The sequence below is a fragment of the Amphibalanus amphitrite genome, unplaced genomic scaffold (genome assembly GCF_019059575.1).
Source record: "Amphibalanus amphitrite isolate SeventyFive unplaced genomic scaffold, NRLGWU_Aamphi_draft 000064F_arrow, whole genome shotgun sequence".
NCBI classification, from domain to species: domain Eukaryota; kingdom Metazoa; phylum Arthropoda; class Thecostraca; order Balanomorpha; family Balanidae; genus Amphibalanus; species Amphibalanus amphitrite.
Window position 1 is genome coordinate 145339 of NW_024881560.1, and position 20461 is coordinate 165799.

Here is a 20461-nt window from a genome sequence, read left to right on the forward strand (position 1 = left end):
CTCCTCTAAAGAGTAGCATGCCATCTTCTCTGTGATTTACCCTCTTGCAGAGAGTATACCCTTTTGGCTTACCCTCAGTCAAATGGTAATGCTTACTCTTCCCCAAAGAGTTTACCCCCCAGAGGATGGTAGCTTGACACACAGACGTTTTTTAGCACCTTCCAGATGGTAAATTTTACTCTCTCATGGAGAGTAAACTCGTCAGGGAGGGGTAACGTGACACACAGACGTTTTTTTACCATGTTCTGTATGGTAAACTCTTTTGATTTACTCTCGTCTAGAAGGTAATATTTTCGAAGTAACACGCTGTGGAAGAGTAACTCTTTAACGTGACCCTCCTCCAAAGAGTAGCATGCCATCTACTCTGTGATTTACCCTCTTGCATAGAGTATATCCTTCTGGCTTACCCTGTCACATGGTGATGTTTACTCTTTCCTTTAGTGTAAACCCCCCAGAGGATGGTAACGGACCCACAGACGCTTTCTTCAGAAGCTTCGCGAAGCTTCTGATAACCGGAGTTAATCAACATGCTTCAAGAGCAACACTATATATTTGGCATTCCGTACAAACAATACGAGGGGTTCACCAGCCATGAACATTGTGAGACTCTCCACTTATTCATACGGAGTTATAACTCCGTATGAACATCGAATGAGACTCTCCACTTATTCATACGGAGTTATAACTCCGTATGATTAAGTGGAGAGTCTCACAATGTTCATGGCTGGTGAACCCCTCGTATTGTTTGTACGGAATGCCAAATATATTGTTGCTCTTGAATCATGTTTTTAGTTGATGAACTCCGGTTAACAGAAGCTTCGCGAAGCTTCTGAAGAAAGCGTCTGTGGGTCCGTTACCATCCTCTGGGGGATTTACACTGAAGGAAAGAGTGAACATTACCATGTGACTAAGGGTAAGCCAGAAGGATATACTCTATGTAAGAGGGTAAAGCACAGAGTAGATGGCATGCTACTCTTTAGAGGAGGGTCACGTTAAAGAGTTACCCTTCTACAGCGTGTAACTTCGAAAAATGTTACCCTCTAGACGAGAGTAAATCAAAAGAGTTTACCATACAGAAGATGGTAAAAAACGTCTGTGTGTCACGTTACCCCTCCCTGACGAGTTTACTCTCCATGAGAGAGTAAAATTTACCATCTGGAAGGTGGTAAAAAACGTCTGTGTGTCAAGCTACCATCCTCTGGAGGGTAAACTCTTTGGGGAAGAGTAAGCATTACCATTTGACTGAGGGTAAGCCAGAAGGGTATACTCTCTGTAAGAGGGTAAATCACAGAGTAGATGGCACGCTACTCTTTAGAGGAGGGTCACGTTAAAGAGATACCCTTCCACAGAGCGTAACTTCCGAAAATGTTACCCTCTAGACGAGAGTAAATCAAAAGAGTTTACCATACAGAAGATGGTAAAAAACGTCTGGGTGTCACGTTACCCCTCCCTGACGAGTTAACTCTCCATGAAAGAATAAAATTTACCATCTGGAAGGTGGTAAAAAACGTCTGTGTGTCAAGCTACCATGCTATGGCGGGTTTACCCCCCCAGGAAATGGTAAAAAAGTTTTCAGTGTGAAGAGGAACAGAGGATCGAACGCTCTCGTACTCGGGACCTTAAATATGTCAGCTAAAGCCTTCACAACCGTACTTTGATCCAGAGGAGAGCACTACTCGCCCCGATTCCATCACAAATTCACAGCAACTACCATCTCTCAACTTCCTCGTATCGCGGAGACGGCAGTGGTGCGCAGACTTCCAACGCCGCCCTTGGACGGCGCCTGACCGCAGAGTGGACTTCCTTCTCCAGACACCGCTACACCGACACCCACTGAGTTCGGCGACCTTTGGGCAGCTGCATGGCGGTGGGTGCCACTGGTCCGCTGTCTTGCTATACCGCTGCACATCCAGCAGCTCGTGAGCAGCATATTCAAACACCTCCGCCGGATCCACGGCATCCAGCACGAGTGCAAACGATGGAAATGCACCGAAATCCAGGTAAATTAAAGGAAGACTGCCACCTTCAAAAAGTTTTCTCAGATCGGCCTATGATTTATTCCCTGGACAAAACAAAATTTTAGAATTCACCTGACAAAGTATCATCACGTGAATCGCGAAAAAAATTGTCGATTATCATACAATTATCAATCGGTTAATGTCTAGCGACAATGTTTGCACATCACTAGACTTCAAGGTCATAAGATTATTATATTTTATTTGAAAAAGTAAGGTATTTTATGATTTACTAATATATGATTTCATAAGAAATTGGCCATGTTTAATTTATTTTGCATTTAAGTTCGTAAAACATTTAAAAATCATGGCTCATTTGGAATGGGTCTGGCGCCCATGTTAAACCCCATTTCCCACACTTTTTTGGAAAAAATGAACTACTGAATATATAAGTTTAACTTTTATTTTGACACTCCAAAATTCTTCTCTGATCTCGAAACAATCAAAGTTTTGACATATATTTACCAAAAGATAAGAAAATTCATGTTTCAAAGTTATCGATAAACAGGTAGAGATGTCGGTTTTCTTGGACTAAAAAAATGGCATCAAACTGAACTTTGGTCTCCGATTTCTCGCAAACGGGCTCGAATTTCGGAAAACCGACTTCAGTCTGGGACATAGGTGGCTCAGCTCTAGTGAAAACCGTTTTGTGGAAAAAAGGTGGCAGTCTACCTTTAACCACACTTTGAGTCCAGCTTCTGTATGACCCATGGACCGCAGCAAACCTACTCCGAGCATTGACTCCTCAGATCACAACATAAGGAGTCCGTGCCTTGACCTATCTGCCAGAAGGCGTACTGTACGAAATTCATTTGGTCAATCACAGAAATTAGCGGGTTGCTCAAATTGAGCTGCCGACCATAATTGGCGACGTCTGCTGGACGTAACATCGTCATCAAAACCACAAACGGTTCAATCAGTACTCTGTGACCCAATATGAAACTGTCCCAGGGATTATTACGAGCCACACGTTGGTGGCAGCTGCGCTCCATGCTGCTGGAACCAATTGCACACCACTGAACTGTCCACAAGCAAGAGTCGTTCTTGAATGCGCTGGAGCAGCATAAGAGATCTGAGCGCGCATCAACGCCAACGCTGCTAATAATTTCCCGGGTCTCCGAGAGTCCCCGAGAGTCCCCTAGAGTCCCCGAGGTCCGAAATGTTCCCGGTGCCCTTGGTGTCCCTGAGTGGGTCCCCGATGGTCGCCGAGTGTCCCCCTGTATAGCCCGGAGTGTCCAGGTGTCCTCTGGTATTCCCGAGCATCCAGGAGTGTTCCCGAGTAACCCATAGTCCCGGGGTGTCCCCGAGTGTCCCCGAGTCCCCGAGTGTCACCGACTCCTATAGTGTCCAAGTGTCCTCAGGTGTGCCTAACAGTCTCTGAGTGTCCAGCCCGAGTATCCCTAAGTGACCAAGGATATTCCTGAGTGCAGCGACTGACCTGTGGCGTTAACGACGGCGCTGGTCTTGATACGCCCCTGGGGCGTGACGACGGCGGTGACCCGACGGGAGCCCCGGTACTCCTCAGTCTCGATAGCCGATACTCCGCAGCCCTCCAGCACCTGATCGACAGGGAACGGGCGGGGTCATACTTCGGACAATGATGTCATAACGCTCACTAAGCGACCTCGGAGCCCCTACTGCGCGTCGTACCGCAACACACGTTGGATCCTTCTGCATGGTAATCCGCAGCCGAAGACCAACAAAGTTATGAGAATTAACTATTCATACGACCGAATCTCCACACTGCAGCTGAGGAAACACCAACTTTGCATGCACACAGTCAGTCTCTAAAAATACTGTAAAATATTCAGTGCGATCCGGCTTCGATGCAGGATTCATTCAATACGCTTCAAATGCTATCTGGGACGTATGTCGCATAAACTTTGGCAGCCGCCCTTCATGGCTGTGGAAATATTACAAGCCCGCCATCTCGCTGCATCATTTCATGTGTGTCACAACAACACAGTTTATCTTTCTGCGGCGGATTATGAGGTCTGTGATACAGTGGCCACCCCGGCGCGGCTCTCAACCAGACCATGACACACCGCCTCCGAAAAATAACAAACCAAAACTCCGGCCGACAGCGGCGCGGCGGCAGAATGGCAGGCCCTGGTTCATGTCACCATGTGTGGCGACCGAGGGCCGGAGACAGTTCCGGTCTCTGTCGGAGCCAGCGAATCCGGCCTGTGGCGCCGACATGAGCTACTGCCTGCCCCATCGGCGGCCGGCGAGAAACGGTCTCCGCGGCCCGGCCCGCCGAGAAATGGCCCGGTCGGCGGCCCGCGGCCGTTACCGAGTTTACGGCAGCACAAACGGCGCCGTCCGGCGGCGTTTCCAGCACGGGCCCGAACTCATACGACTTTAAAGGCGTGTTGTGCATGATGTAAGCGGACCTGCCAGCGCCGCCGGGATTTCGGACCGGAAACGGAAAGCGGTGATTTAGTTGCGCAGATTTAGCAGGAATAAAAGTGCGTGCCATTTACATAAACTAGTAGCTGAAATGGTTCACATAGGCCGTTTTCACGACGGAATAGCAGGCATCTATTTAATCCCCATTTGATCCTTTGGTTCCTCAGGAATTTTAGTAGTTCTTTTTAGTAGGTTCCCCAGCTTTCGAATGAATGGTGCGTTAGTTTGCTATTTTTCTATTAAGTATCACATCGATTTACTTTATCTAAGGATTTATCACTAATATCAACATAAGGCGTAAGCACAATTATAAAATTATGAATTTATTAAATACTAGTACAATAGTTAAAAAAAGATACTGAGTTGCCAGGCTACAAAGAATATATTCATTTATGGCGCACGACAGACATTTAGAAAGCAGCGCCCTGTTTTATTGCACGCTGCTAGCCGCTTCCATTGGGTTTTGCAGGCCGTCGTCATTGGTCGTTACACGTATGATGTCACGCGACTTGTGGCCTGTCACGGCTCTTTAATGATCTCCACTAAATGAATGCAACAGTGGCCTTTTAAGTTGATCTCTGTGGCCATCTGTCTATGGAGCGACCAATATGAAAGTTGGGTGAATTTACCGGGGTTACATGACTATGAGCAAGCAAATGTGTATCAGGAATGGATTTAGGTGGAGAATTGCGCTGGACCATGAGTGCTCGAACGCTCCCAATTCCACGCCGGTTTGGCTTTGGAGCCGAGACAGACGATGCGGGTCAAGGTCACCGCTGGGGTAACGGTGGATTGGGTGCGCCCGAGCACCCGTAACGCGGCACAATTCTCCATCTATGGATTTTCCTATTCGCTCAGCATTGTGATAGGCGTTCGTAATAGCATTTACTCTGCTCATGTACATATCCCCGGTTATTTAAAAGAAGTTTTTGTGGGGGAATATCACGGCTTTAGGTACTCGGTAGTCGGTGGCCCTATTCACGACTTTCAAAGAATGCTCCGATAACTAAACACCGCACAGACCTACTGCATTAGTGAATCTGACAGAATGTCTGTGGAATTACATCCCCCCTCACCACACCCCTAAAAACTCATCCAGTGTCCAAAACCACTTTTATCGACTCGCCAAAAAAAAAAAACACACACACACACATACACACACAAAGCATGGGGCATGTCAGCTCTCAGTTCATTTATTATTGTCTTTACCATGGTTCAATTGCATTGCGCGATTTAAAGCACGTGAGTGCCTATGTAGTATATATGTAGAAAATAATATCTACAGCAAAACATCCAAAATTACAAAGGCTACAATGCTTAAAAAGTAGGTTCATCAAGGAAGCCCATTTTTACTTGCGTTGTGATCCCAACCATGCGATTCCAGCGCGGGCTATTCGCAACGTCTGTTAAGGCACGTTAACAACTGACAAGCCGCCACCGCTGCATGGGTGAAACTTTGACATCACCATTGGGGTCCCAAACGTCCAAGGGGGCCTCCATTTCGTGGGGGCCTCCAAGCAATTAGGGGCCTCCAATTGCGGAAGCGGTAATTTACGAGCCACGCCAGGGCCTCCTCTAAGAAATTTTCATTGGGGGACCAGAGGCTCAGAAGCCAAACATGGGGTACCCCCAAATCCAGTTTTCTCATCGGATTTAGGCCACTTATTTTTCGTCACAGCTCTGATGCCATGATTTTTTTTTTAATATCGATAAAGAAATGGTAGGTCACCTGACCCTACTGGTGGATCCAGGCCAGCAGGGTGACATTGCATGTAAATATCCCCCGCGGCATCCGAAATCGACGAAAATTTCTGGCTTTTTCACTTTTGACAATAAAACACAATGCCTTTATAATAGAAAAAAAATTAACGGCACAGCATTGCGCAAGGAATCTAGCCGTAAGCCGACCCCAGAAAGTGTGAGGGTTAACCTTCGCCGGCACCTGGGGGGAGGGTCGCCACCCCCAAGTTAGTTTTTCTGCTCTACACTTAACATTTTTAAAGCTAGAAACCTGATTTTCTTTGTATAGCTGCTTTTCTATCTTTTCTCAGCGTCCATTGAAAATTTCAAGCTTCTGCGGCATTTGGGTTTGGAGATATGACCTTGTTCTTCAGGTCATGTCATGTCCTAAATGACGAATACCCAATATCTTGCGATGGCTATGGGCCTTGTGAGCTTTTGACACGCTGATTTCGGCTTTTTTTTTGCCAGTCTTACCTCCCACCTATCATTGAACATGTTGTTCTGCGATGTACAGATGTCAGAGTCAGGGTCAAGGTCAACCTAGGTCATCTAAAATTATTGCGCTTTAGGCAAGCTGAATTTACTTTTCGTGAAGTTTCTTTGACTGTATGTTTAGCCTTCGCCCTGGTGGGGGGGGGGGCCATTTTGGCCCCCCCCTGTGGTTTTTCAGCGATAACTCAGAAACCACTTGAGTTAGCGCCCTGAAACTTTGTATAGCTGTTTATTCAACATTTTTACATCATGTCCTTTTTTGGGGGGTTCGGGTCAGGTCAGGTCAGGTCACAAGGTCACCAAAACTGACACCACCTCTAAAAAAGTTCAAAGCTCTCTCAAAGGCACAGCTTTTATCCGATCGATGTAAAATTTACAGTACTTGAAGATGTCACCCAGCTCTACAAAATGGCTATCTCGGATTTTTTATAAATGTGACCTAAGGTCAGGTCAGGTCATCGCTGCTCCCCATTATAAGTCAATGGGAGAATCGAAAAGTAGTTGTTTTTCAGCTAAATCGGGCGTGATTGTTCCTATATTTCGTTATTGAAGTGTCTTGGGTCAGCAAATCACAGCCCATGTGAAACCATTTGCTTGTGACCTCGCTGAGGTCACGCTAGGTCATCTCCCTGGTCACCAGAGGTCACCAGCGGTTTTTCTGCACTTACTTGTTATTGAATAGAGATAGAGACTCCGTTCGACGTTTATCGTGTTTGTCTCGTCAATGCGGATCGAATGATATGCAGCATGACCTATTTCGGTAAGGTCATGACCTTGACCTGAGGTCAAATTTTCAAAATGACCTTTCGAGGTCAAACTATATATCATTCGACGCGTCTCGACGAGCCAAGCACGATGGTGCATGAATCGTTTCTCTATTTTCTCGTGAATGCATGCTATAGTTAAAAACATTTTCAACGAAATTTGCCAAGTTGACCTTGCATGACCTCTGTAGGCCAAACCGTTGAGCTGAGGTCAAATCTGACGAACCTTGGCGAAAGAGCTTGAAAAGAGCTATCGATTGCTTTTTTCCGCGGCTCTCTAGCTCTTCTAGTTTCCGAGCTACAGCGGAATATGTCCGGCAACACCGAAAACACTGAAATTTGACCTATGATGACCTCTAGCGACCTCAATATTGACCTTAGCGAAAAAATGACCGAAATACTTTCGAACGTACTTGTTATGGGCTTTCGTTTGCTTTTTTCCGCGTCTTCCTAGCCCTCTTCGTTTTCGAGTTAGACGGGGGGGGTCATTTTGGCCCCCCCCCACCAGGGCGAAGGTGGCTCAGACCCACACCAGGGCGCGGGTTAGTAAAAGCTTCTCAGTTCATGATCAAGTGTAATAGGGACACACAAACCGATCTGTGCACACATCAGTACATACACAGACATACACAGACATACAAACACATATCATTGACCTTGACCTAACTTGACGTGAAATGACCACAGCCAGCAAATTAGTCGGATAGTGTGACAAAGAGCTGTTCTAGCTCGCTTGGCACTAATACGGCAGCGTCATCGGTATATGATGGGTTGGCCCGCTGCTTGTGTAGGTATCTTATTCGACATCACCACAATTTTTTCTTACAAGATTTTAAGCCTTGCGGTCAAGAGCAACAGATTCTTTGGGAAGTGACGAATCCAATGATACCAATTTTACCTCATCAGGTCAGTCATTGACCTTCCAGGTCAGGTCAAACTAAAGAATGTTGCTGTTTGGGGTCACCGTTGCCCGTTGGAATATCACGTGCGCTGCTCATCATGTACCGATGACGCTGCCGTATTGTGGTGCCAAGCCAGCTAGAACCTCTTTGTCACACTATCCGACTAGGTTTTTGCTGGCTGTGGTCATTTCAGGTCAAGTTAGCTCAAGGTCAATGACATGTGTTTGTATGTCTGTGTGTGTCTGTGTGTACGAGTATACTGATGTGTGCACCGACTGTGAATGTGTCCATATTACATGAGATCATGAACTGAGAAGCTTTTGCCAAAAATACAGTCAAAGAAACTTCACGAAAGTAAATTCAGCTTGCCTAAAACGCAATATTTTTAGACGACCTAGGTTGACCTTGACCCTGACCCTGGCATCTCTACATCATTGAACAACATGTTCCATGATAGGTGGGAGGTAAGACTGACAAAAAAGGCCGAAATCAAGGTGTCAAAAGCTCACAAGACCCAACGCCAACGCAAGATATTGGGTATTTGTCATTTGGGTTATGACATTACCTGAAGAATAAGGTCATATCTCCGAAACCAAAAACCACAGAAACTTGAAATTTTCAGTGGACGCTAAAAAAGGATAGAGCAGCAGCTATACGAAATATCCGACTTCTAGCAATCAAAATGTTTAGTGCAGAGCAGAAAAAAACTACCTAGGTCGGGGTGGGGGGTGTGGCAACTACTGCCCCCCCCCCCCCCCACCATGTGCGGACGAGGATTACCTAAGTAATTTGAATATCAGGAAAATAATTTGTTAAATCAGGTATTCCAACAGAGTCCCGCTTTTTTATAGGTGACCTCCGATTTGTGTTGCATCTAAGTTACCCAGGGGGCCTCTTATTTGTAATTGTAGGTACAGTACAGAGAGCCTCCTACTTCGACTACTTGCACAGAGAGCCTCCTAGCGTACATACGGCTAAGCTTCTACAGCGCCGGTCTCTTGTACGTACAGAGAGCCTCCTACTGTTACAGAGGGCCTCCTGTTTGTCTAGGGGGCCTCCTATTGGTTAACGGCGCCTCCTATTTGTCCAAGCGGCCTCCTATTCGTCTATGGGACCTCCTATTTGTCCAGGAGGCCTCCTGTTTCTCCAGAAGGTCCCCTATTTATCCAGGGGGCTTCTATTTTCCAGGGGGCCTCCTCTTTATCTAGGGGGCCTCCTACGTGTCCTATTTGTCCAGGGGCCTCCTATTTATCCAGGGGTCTTTTATTCGACTAGGAGTCTCATATTTGTGCAGGGGCCTCCTATTTGTCCAAGGGTCTCCTACTTGTCCCGGGGCCTCCTTTTTTTAAGGGACTCCTTTTTGTTAAGGGAGCCTTCTATTTGTCCAGGGGGCCTCCTATTCGTACAGAGAGCCTCTAGCTCCTACTTGTCCATGGAGCCTCCTATTTGTTCAAGAGGTCCCCTATTTGTCCAGGGGGCCTCCTACTTGTCCAAGGGACCTGTTATTTTTCTAGGGGGCCTCTTTGCCCAAGAGGCCTCCTATTTGTCCAGCGTGCCTCCTACATGTTCAGGGGGCCTCCTATTTGTCCAAGGGGCCTCCTATTGGTTAAAGTAGCCTCTTATTTTCCAAGCGGCCTCCTATTTATCCAGAGGGCTCCTATTTTTAGGGGGCCTCCTCTTTATCCAGGGTGCCTCCTTGTTCAGGGGGCCTCTTAATTGTCCAGGGGCCTCCTTTTGTGAAAGGGGCCTCCTATTTGTCCAGGGGGCCTCCTTTTGTGAAAGGGGCCTCCTTTTTGTCTAGGTCTAGGACCTTCTATTTGTCCAGGGGGCCTCCTATTTTTGCAGGGCCTCCTATTTGTACAGAGGGCCTCCTACTTGTCCATGGGGCCTCCTATTTGTCCAGGGGCCTCCTTTTGTGAAAGGGGCCTCCTGTTTGTCTAGGTCTAGGACCTCCTATTTGTCCAGGGGGCCTCCTATTTTTGCAGGGGGGCCTCCTATTTGTACAGAGGGCCTCCTACTTGTCCATGGGGCTTACTATTTGTCTAGGGGCCTCTTATTTGTCTAGGGCCTCCTATTTGTCCAGGAGGCCTCCTACTTGTCCAGAGAGCCTCCTATTTCTCCAGGGGACTTCCTGTTTTCCGGGGGCCTCCTACTTGTTCAGGGGGCCTCCTACTTGTTCAGGGGGCCTCCTTGTTCAGGGGGCCTCCTACTTGTTCAGGGGGCCTCCTATTTGTCCAACAGGGCCTCCGATTTGTCCAAGGGGCCTCCTATTTAAACAGAGAACCTTTTATATGAATATCGGACCTCTGTTTGCAAAGTAGCTGATGCGTCTCGGGGGCCTCCACTATTGGGGTCCCAAAATGACAATTGGGGTCCCAAATGTTCGCATTGGGGTCCCACATGGGACCTCGAAAGTATACAAAGTTACACCCATGCACCGCTGCCACTTATTCATAGATGGTTGATATCGCAGCTTGGGCGTCAGCAGCGCGGCCCACAACGCGTCGGCGCCAGCGCACGCAGCTGTTGGCACTCGGCAGCCGGTGTTGCGACTTAACGGCCGGCCGGCCCCATGAAGGAGAAGCTCTTGGTGAAGCTTTGTGATCGCCTCATAGCCGCCTTGGATGTCATCTTTCTTGGCAGATCCATCCGTTCAGATGGTACGGTGCAGTCTGGATAAAGGACGAAGTCCAACGCCGCTAATCCCGCGACCGCCACCCCACAACGTGGTCGCAGACCGAACGGGCGTGAGGGCCGTAAGGGCCACCCCGCCATCCGGTAGGTGGCTGAGCAGCCGGGCGCAGCGGCGCCTGGGCGGCGGCCGCGCTGAGATGAAGTCCCAAACCGCCATGTCGCCATCACCGCCATCACCATTGCTGCAGCTGTTCCCAACCGCCTCAATCGCCGCCGTTTTGCCAGCGGTCGCGCCTCCGCACGTGTGCAGGTGCACTGCGGCCGCCGGGTCCGACGTCCAGGCAGAACATGATATTTCCATGCTGCTCCGACGGTGGGCTGGTCTTGTTTGGGCGTTCCTCCACTGTGACGTCGGTCACGCCTGCCCCGGCCAGGGCGCAGAGGCCGACGTGTCACCATCCGGTTGCAGTCCTCAGTCGGGTCGCAACGTGTACCTCTTCCGCAGCGTGGAGCGCGCTCCCGCTGGGCAGCGATACAGCCAAAAGTAGCATAGCATGCGGGCGGCCAGCGCTGCGCCGGACAGCGGACCCATGCCGGGGGTATGCCGGTCTCGGCCATTAGCGGGGTCGTCGGGGCCGAGGCTGTACATACAGCTGGTGACCGCGTGAGCCGCCAATCGAAGCTCACGGCTTATAAGCTCGACGCGGGCATCACACGCCGTCCCGATGGGAGCTCCACGACGCCGCCGCGAACTCCAGCGCGGCTCGCAGCGCGAAGACCAGTACGGACGGCCGGGGCAAACGGCGTGCGGGAGTCGCAGGCGACGTTCTGCGGACAGAAAGGGTTGGGCATAAGCTGGTCGGCAGGACACTCTTGAGCCGAGCCTTTGATGTAATTACAGATGATCCAGAAGCATGCACAAAAATTCATGACACACTATTCTCATTTATGTATTTGCTACATATGATATGATATACCAGCTCATGATCAGTGACGCATTCTGGGCAATATGTTCTGTCGCCGACGCAACGAAAGGCGACAGCGATTGGAGCGCACGAGGAACGTTAATATTTTATCTATGATTTTACTGAACGTTCCGACGGGTTCCGACGAAAAATACAGTTTTTTGAGTGCATTACGACGATTCGTTTCCCTTCGCTTTTCGTATTCGTAATATGGGAATTTTTCGCATTTAACGTAATGTATTCATTAACTCAACATTCGTGATTGTTGTAACGACAACAATTAATGGTCCTCCGGGCCGGATCGATAAGAATCGATCCTTTTATCGTATGCTTTTGTCATCAATTGCCATTGACCCCGAGTTCATTGTAACGTAACGATGACCTACTTTACTCGCTAGCATCTATCTCGCACTGTTACAGTTAAAGTAAATTGTAGCCCTTATCATGGAGACGGCTGAGAAGAAGTTACGAGCCAGGAAGAAGGGAGCATTTACGAGACTCTGTAATGTAGCCGAAACCATCATCGCATCAAACGGAAGCAGAACGCAACTGCAAGGTCTACTCGAAAGGATCGGAGAGGCTTTAGACAACGTGGCTGAAGCAAACGATGCGTATATAAGCGGACTCGAAGATGACAATGAAGATATAAGAATATCAGAACGCTACATGGAAGAGGTGGAGGAGCGTTACAAATCAATTGGTGACAAAATCACGTCGTACTTAATGGCACGTAAGAGCGACGCACCCTCCGAAGCGAGCTCGCGAAGGGCGGGCTCAAGCATACGATCTCAAGCGTCAAGTACGTCAAACCGCTCTACAGCATCTAAAGAAGCCCAAATTAATGCCAGTCTGAAACGGCTGCAGGCGCAGCAGCTAGAACGGCGCACACAAGAGGAGAGAGCTCTGGAAGAGGCAACGAGGAAAGTGCGTCTGGCTGAGGAAGAGGCGAGAAGAAAGGTGCGTCTGGCTGAAGCGAGGGACGCTGCAGAATTGGCTGCAAAGGAGGCCGATTTACGCCAGGCAGCTGAGGACGAGCTGCAATGGGAAAGAATAAATGACTTCGACGGAGAAGAAGCTGAAAACCAAAGACATCAGCAATCGAGTGTGATCGAGATGAACGACGAAGGTGCCGCAGCCCCAATAGACGGTCCAGTAACCGAATGTTTGACGGCGCAGAAACCGGACCGGCCGACGAGCACCATGGCTAACCAACAAGATCAAACAGAAGAGCATGCACCGAAGGAACGGCAGGTTCAAAATTTAAATCCAAGACGGACTGCTTCTGCAACATCCTGGATTTCCGACGTGGCAAACAAACCGCAAGATATGACGTCAGCGGGGCAGTACCCACCGGGTGGCCATCATCGAAGTGTTCCCCAGATCAAACTACCAATGTTTAGCGGGAAGGCAACTGAATGGCCACAATGGATCGGGCTGTTTAAAACGCTAATACACGACCAGCATTGTTTGTCAGACGCAGAAAAACTCGCCCATCTTCAGTCTTCTGTCACGGGTCTGGCCAAGCAGACAGTCGAAGGAATGCTGTATGATGGTGCGCTGTATCCTGTAGCCTTAGAAACGCTCATGGAGAGATTTGGAAAGGAACAGGACATCGTAAATGCCAATCTTTCTGCCGTCTTCTGCACACCACCCATGAAAGAGCTGGACCCGACGGCGCTGGAAGGATTCCATGCTGTCGTCCGCTGCGCGGTCAAAGTTCTTGAAAATATGGGGTTCGAAGGTGACCTCAACAGCACCGAAAACCTTCGTCGAGTCGTGCTGAAACTACCGAACGAGCTGAAAAGAGAATGGGGGCGTCAAATCGTGGAGATGGAGCCAAAACGACCTGGTCTAAGGGACTTCGACAGCTGGCTGAGCCAACAAGTTCGCATCGTCACGGCCCTCCCAGCCAAGCCCACGGACTACGACAGAACGACTCGCTACAAGAGTGACCGCTCCAAGAGCCTCCTAAGAACACCTTCAGCTCCAGCAACCTTGACCACGGCACCGAAGGCCAGCATAAAGAGCGCCAGACCTCCGCACGAGCAGGACGCGCCACACTGTAGCTGCGGAGAGTCACACGAGCTGTCCGTGTGCCCTTCGTTTCTGCAGCTGTCAAAAGGAGAACGAGCAAAGTTTATCGGTGAAAGTGCTCGCTGCTTTCTGTGCCTGAAACTAGGACATCGGTCGCGACACTGTCCATCGGTAGAGACATGTGAAGAAGAAAACTGCCGAGGAAGACATCATCGCCTTCTTCACGGCAGCAGCAGAGTCTTCCCTTCTAAGACTGATGGTTCAACTCGTAGGACAGTCGCGGCTACAACTCCACGGAAGGATGAAATGACCCTGCTTCAGATAGTGCCGGTTAGGGTTCACGGAGACAATACTTACGTCGACACGTTCGCTATTCTCGATTCGGGGGCTCAGACCTCACTGTGTACCAACCGGCTGGCTGAGAAGTTGCAGCTGACTGGTGAAGTTCGGCCTCTATCGCTGAACAACGTGGAAGGCAGCGGACCGCAGCGGATGGCCATGAAGACATCGGTGAAGCTCACCGCACTGGCGGAGGATTCGGAGACACGCTCAGTGACTGTAAATGAAGTATGGACGGTGCCAAGACTGAACGTTCCGGTACCCCAGCTGAGCTCCTCCGCGCGCTCGAAGTGGCTTCATTTGAACGGGCTGAACATAGCCGATGTTGGCGCAGACCAAGTAGAAGTGCTTCTTGGAGCCAATGTTACCGAAGCGATTCTCCAGAAAGAAGTACGTGTCGGGAAAGCAGGCCAGCCAGTCGCCATCAAAACGCATTTCGGTTGGGCTCTGACTGGCTCCATCGCCAGCTTGACTCCGACTGATCAGCACCATGTGATGCACATCCACCGCAGCACCTCTCAGGAAGACGAGCTGAACAAGCTGCTGCAGAACTGGTGGAAAACGGACTCATTCGGTACCTCACACGACTTGAAGAAAGAGACTTCGCACGAAGACAGACGAGCCATTCGAATGCTCGAAGACACGACCAGGCTTCAAGACGATGGTCACTTTGAATTTGGTCTCCTGTGGAAAAAGGACGAAGTGTCGCTGCCGGAGAATCGCATCGGCGCACTCCGTCGCCTGGAACGAACTGAAAAATCACTTCGAAGTAACCCTGACAAGGCGAAGGGATACAGACAAGCCATCGACAGTTATGTCTCTCTCGGGCATGCTCGTAAGCTGGGACAAGACGAGGCAGCCAAAGCCAACCCTAAAAGGTGGTACCTTCCTCATCATGCCGTCTTCAATCAGAACAAGCCCGGGAAGATAAGAGTTGTGTTCGACGCGTCCGCAGAGTTCAATGGAACTTCGCTGAATGACGAGCTGCTAACTGGCCCAGACCTTCTTCAAGAGCTTCCGGCTATTCTGATGCGTTTTCGCGAGAAGTCGGTGGCTATAGTCGGGGACATCGATCAAATGTTCCATCAAGTGCGCATCCAGCAGAGCGATCGACCAGCCCTCAGCTTTCTCTGGAGGGACTTGGAGTGTGGCCGACCTCCAGACACATACGAAATGAATGTCGCCATTTTTGGCGCAAAGTGCTCTCCTGCGATCGCCTCCTACGCGCTACGAAAGGTGATTGAAAGTCAAGTAGAAGTTGGACTCAACAAGCACTCAGCATCTGACATTGCAAAGCAGTTCTACATGGACGACTACGTGGCCTCAGCAGAAAGTCCTAAGAGTGCTGCCGACCTACTTCACACCGTCACCAAGCTCGTCTCCACAGGCGGGTTCACCCTGCGAAAATGGACAAGCAACTCAAGAGAGGTGATGGAATCTGTTCAGCCGACCGATAGGGCTCGTTCCGAATTGGACGCATTCACTCCGCTCTCTCCTGAGCGCGTGCTCGGCCTGATCTGGGACACAGAACAGGACACGATCGGTCTAAACGTTCCGAAGAAACGAAATCTCCCAACAACGAAACGGGGAATTCTGAAGGCAATAGCAGCGGTATACGACCCGCTCGGTCTGCTGTCGCCGTTTATGCTGCAGGCAAAGCTGTTGATGCAGGGTCTATGGAGACAGCAGCTTACATGGGACAGCCAGCTGGACGAACAGGACCTTCACAGGTGGCGATGCTGGCAAGAGGAAGCCAACATCCTCTCACAGCTACGGATCTCTCGCTGTTACACCGCTCTGGATGGACCAGTGAAGAGGTCAGAGCTGCACGTGTTCAGCGATGCCTCGGAAGCAGCCTTCGGCGCAGCAGGCTACCTCCGGCAAATCGACGCGACCGGCGCTATCCAATGCGCGCTGGTCATGAGCCGGACTCGAGTCGCTCCTCTGAAGCAGCTGACCGTGGTCCGTCTGGAGTTGCAGGGAGCTGTCTTAGCTACAAGACTCGCTGAAAGTATCACGTCAGCACTATCTATGTCTATCGACAGCGTCTACTTCTGGACTGACAGCCAGGTGGTGCTTGGCTACATACAAAATGAAAGCAGATGCTTTCATACGTTTGTCGCCAACCGCGTAGCGGAAATCAGGGACAAGTCGGACCCCGAACAGTGGCGGCACGTCCCCGGACCGCTAAATCCAGCCGACGACTGCTCCAGGGGCCTGGAGGCCTCTGCTCTCACGCCGGACAGTCGGTGGTTCCGAGGTCCGAGCTTCTTATATGAGACGTGGTGCTAGTTGCTGAGAGTAATGTACCTCGTGGCCGCTGGCCCCTGGCTCGGGTAGTCAAAGTGTTCCCGGGATCAGGTGGACGAGTGAGGTCAGTCGAACTAAACACGCAGAGTGGCACATATGTCCGACCTGTCGTCCGGTTGTGTGTTCTCGAGGAGTCGGAGTGAGCACGCACGTGACGCAGGGCGTGAGGAATATCGGTGTTGTACATAGGATCCTGAGATCGTCTCTGAGGCGCGCGAGTATATCGTTAGACTGTGCGCTTGTTAATGGACAGACGGCCTCCAAAAGGTACTGGAGGTAAATGTGTCGTATGTTACCTGACTATATCGGTTATTCGGTTCGATTTCTGGGGGGGGGGGGGGGAGTGTGTCGCCGACGCAACGAAAGGCGACAGCGATTGGAGCGCACGAGGAACGTTAATATTTTATCTATGATTTTACTGAACGTTCCGACGGGTTCCGACGAAAAATACAGTTTTTTGAGTGCATTACGACGATTCGTTTCCCTTCGCTTTTCGTATTCGTAATATGGGAATTTTTCGCATTTAACGTAATGTATTCATTAACTCAACATTCGTGATTGTTGTAACGACAACATGTTCTAAAGTGAAGTAACTGAAGTTACAGCTTAAAAGCTTAAAAAAACAGCTTAAAAAACACACACACACACACATTCGATAGCTTATGAGAATAACGTGCCTTGTGTGCTTAATGCAGGAAAATATTTTTTTCACTTTTTTAGAACAGCAAAAGAGTTGTCAACAAGCCATGTCAACTATCTAAACAATTTTTATGAAAACTGCTCTAGCTAGCTTAAAGTTCCACAACGTTTCCGGAGCACCGTACCCAAACTCAGTTCATGTTACAAGAAAAAACAGTAATAATGCCTCCTAATTTTGAATGAAATATAGGTATGAGTAATTTGATTTGGAAAGCAACAAATTTCCGCACATCATTTTAGCAAAATTACTATTTTCTTCAGCCATCAGGTTACACAAAACTATAGTTAACTTTATGATCTAGTTTACAAAAAACCAAAGCCCCGATTTTAACAAATGTAGATAAAATTTAAACAATTTTAAAAAAATGTATCGTGGAGAAAATGAAAAGTGTAGATTTGTAAAGCCGGGATATTTCAATTTCACGGATTAGGCACTTAAAGAAATATCTTCACCTTTCTTTGAGCCACCAGCCTTCACCCAAGTTTTACACGAATGTAGTGAAGCAGACAATGTGGCAACTCAAAATTGTGATGGTTTGAGATAATTATGACGGTAAAAGAAAAAGCAACACAAGGTTCCTTACCCTCGTTTTTTCACATGGGTTCAGATGAGGCTTCAACTGTTGCCGACCTGAGGAGCTATAGGGACTTGAGCTTTCCAAAACTCAATTTCTAAGGGCACTGAGCAGTGTTTGGCTTTCACACGAATGCGATAGTAAGTTATATGAAGTTGACAAAGCAAGCAAAGCAAAGCATGATGCCCCGCGCGTCCTCCCGCGACCACGCCGCGCGTCCGACTCCCGACCGCCGCGTGACCCGAGGCGCCCGGCGGTCACGTGACCTACCGGCCGGGACTGCAAACGGCCTTCACCACCATTCTTGTATGACGTCATATCCTACTGAGGTGCTGATTGGTCGGAATTAGATACCTGAAGGTAATAATCTGCCGTAGTTATTTTTGTTTCATTGTTTTGCGTGTTTTCTTTTATGAAATGTAATTAAAAAATTTGTCATATTTTAATCACCATTAAAACATAACTGAATAGGTATAAAAGAGAACTCGATATATACTTTCCTTGTTTTTAAGAATTCCGGAATTAGATACCCGAGGGAGCAAAGAGGGAGCAAGTTGCCACGCTGATTCAATACCTCATAGTCGAAAGGTGGGCTACTAGAACCAAAAATTGCTGTGTTTGTAAATAAATAAGTGATTTGAGGGCAAAAAATGCCCAGATTTAAACTTCTAAAATTATTTTGAACATAAAATATTTCAGTTTGAGGGATGTTAAGGCCTCTAAGGGTAGGTACTTTTTAGGTATCAAATAAGTTCCTCTGCGAAAGTTCCGTCGTGAAAACGGCCATAAGGTATTGTGAGGTCTGCAATTGCTTGTTATATAACAAGGAAAACAAATCTAACAATGACTTTATCAACCTTTTGCGCACGGTATGGCAAATTGGCTATTCTTGTGGATATTTGTGTATCTTCTGAAATTGAAGTTTTTGGCTCAGTGTATGCTATATGAAGCGTTATGCCCATCGAATGGCATTAATCAGCTGGTCCATATCGGCGGTCGGCCAGCCATCACCTTCCAGTGGCAGTGTCCGTCGTACTTCAGACCGGCCATATCGCTGACCGGTCAGACATCATCTCCCACTGCCGCTATACGCCACTCGATCGCATTATACTGCAGAGGGCAATATTTCCACCATCGTGGCCACATCCGTATCCGCCGCCATTACTAAATAACACGACCGCGGGACAGGACGTGCCGTCTCCTCTCCGGGGGGGGGGGGGGGCAGTCCTCCCGGCGGCGGTCGGATATTTGACACAGCTCCAGCCGGCTGGAAGTACGGCGCGTGGCCGACATCCAGCGCCCGGGGACGCCCCTCCCCCGGGGGTGTTTCGTATTGTCACGGTCGCCGCCACCGGGCCTCACTGGCCATTAATATTCGTGGTTCGAACGCCGGCTGTCGGCGGGGCTTAGCGCGGTGACAGGCGGCCGCGGCGGCTCTGCTCGACCCCCGCCGCGCCGGGGGGCGGCGGGGGTGGGCTGAAGGGGAGGGGCTGGGCGCAGCGGCCCTTGTGCCGGTCCCAAATAGTTATACACACTTCAGTCTTCACAGCCTATGCTGCGAAGTTATTCGTACTGATAGACTTTCAGAAAGCTGCCCGTGGGAACCAGGATGTGCACTGTGCACTGTTTAGCACATTGATGAACAGACCACTATGCCATGGCGCAGATCTTCACACTATTGACTCTACCTTCTCCTATACGGCACTGCGCCGCCGCCTGGCACCGATCGCCCGTCACCCCTGGGACCCGTCCACCGAGTCGACCCTGCGATCGACAGACGGCTGCAAGAGCCCACCGGGCGACAGAGAGCTTCCCGGAAACGCTGCATTATGCAGACGTCCTTGCACCGTCCCATGAATCGTAACGGAGACACTGGGGCTCCACTTGTGCTTCAACTTGGGACATTCTCACATGAGGGATTGGATTGGCGCCAGTGCTAACTGCAAACCAGAGCTAAAGCTTCTCTGAGACGCAGTATAAATGTATGGCGCATATCCCGCATAACTATTCGGGATTCTCAAGTGTAATGATCTCACCCTGACACTCCGTCTGGCGCGGTGCGGTGCCCTCACTCTGGCGTGCGGCTCTGGCGCAGTACCCTCACCTTGGCGCCCTCTCTGACGCAGTGGTCTCACCTTGGCGCTCTGTCTAACACGCAATACCCTTACCCTGGCGCAAAAGGACTGGCGCATGAGGTCTCACCTTGGCACCCTATCTGGCGCAGTGTTCTGACTTTGACGTCCTGTCTGGCGCAGTGGTCTCACCTTGGCACCCTGTCTGGCGCAGTGGTCTCACCTTGGCTCCTTGTCTCGTGCAAGAGTCTCACCTTGACGCCCCGTTTGACACAGTGTTCTCACATTGGCCCCCTGTCTGATGCAGCGGTCTCACCTTACCTCGTACAGAAGCGCCCTGCCTCGCACAGTTGCCTCACCTTAGCACCCTATCTGGCGCAGTGTTCTCACCTTTTTTTTTTGATCCATGAAAAAAAAAGTGTTCTCACCTTGACGCCCCGTCGGTTTGACGCAGTGTTCTCACTCTGGCGCCCTAGCTGACGCAGCAGTCTCACCTTGGCGCCCTGTC

At 49.6% G+C, this 20461-nt stretch overlaps 1 protein-coding gene across 1 annotated transcript in view; it reads right to left on the reverse strand.

Moving 5' to 3' along the window:
- The window catches only part of LOC122378751 (sarcosine dehydrogenase, mitochondrial-like), a 62354-nt gene that overhangs the window by 25910 nt on the left and 15983 nt on the right, over positions 1 to 20461 (reverse strand). The window contains exon 6 of the mRNA XM_043360213.1: positions 3454 to 3574. Within this exon, the coding sequence (XP_043216148.1) occupies positions 3454 to 3574 (121 nt within the window). The remainder of the gene's footprint in view (positions 1 to 3453; positions 3575 to 20461) is intronic.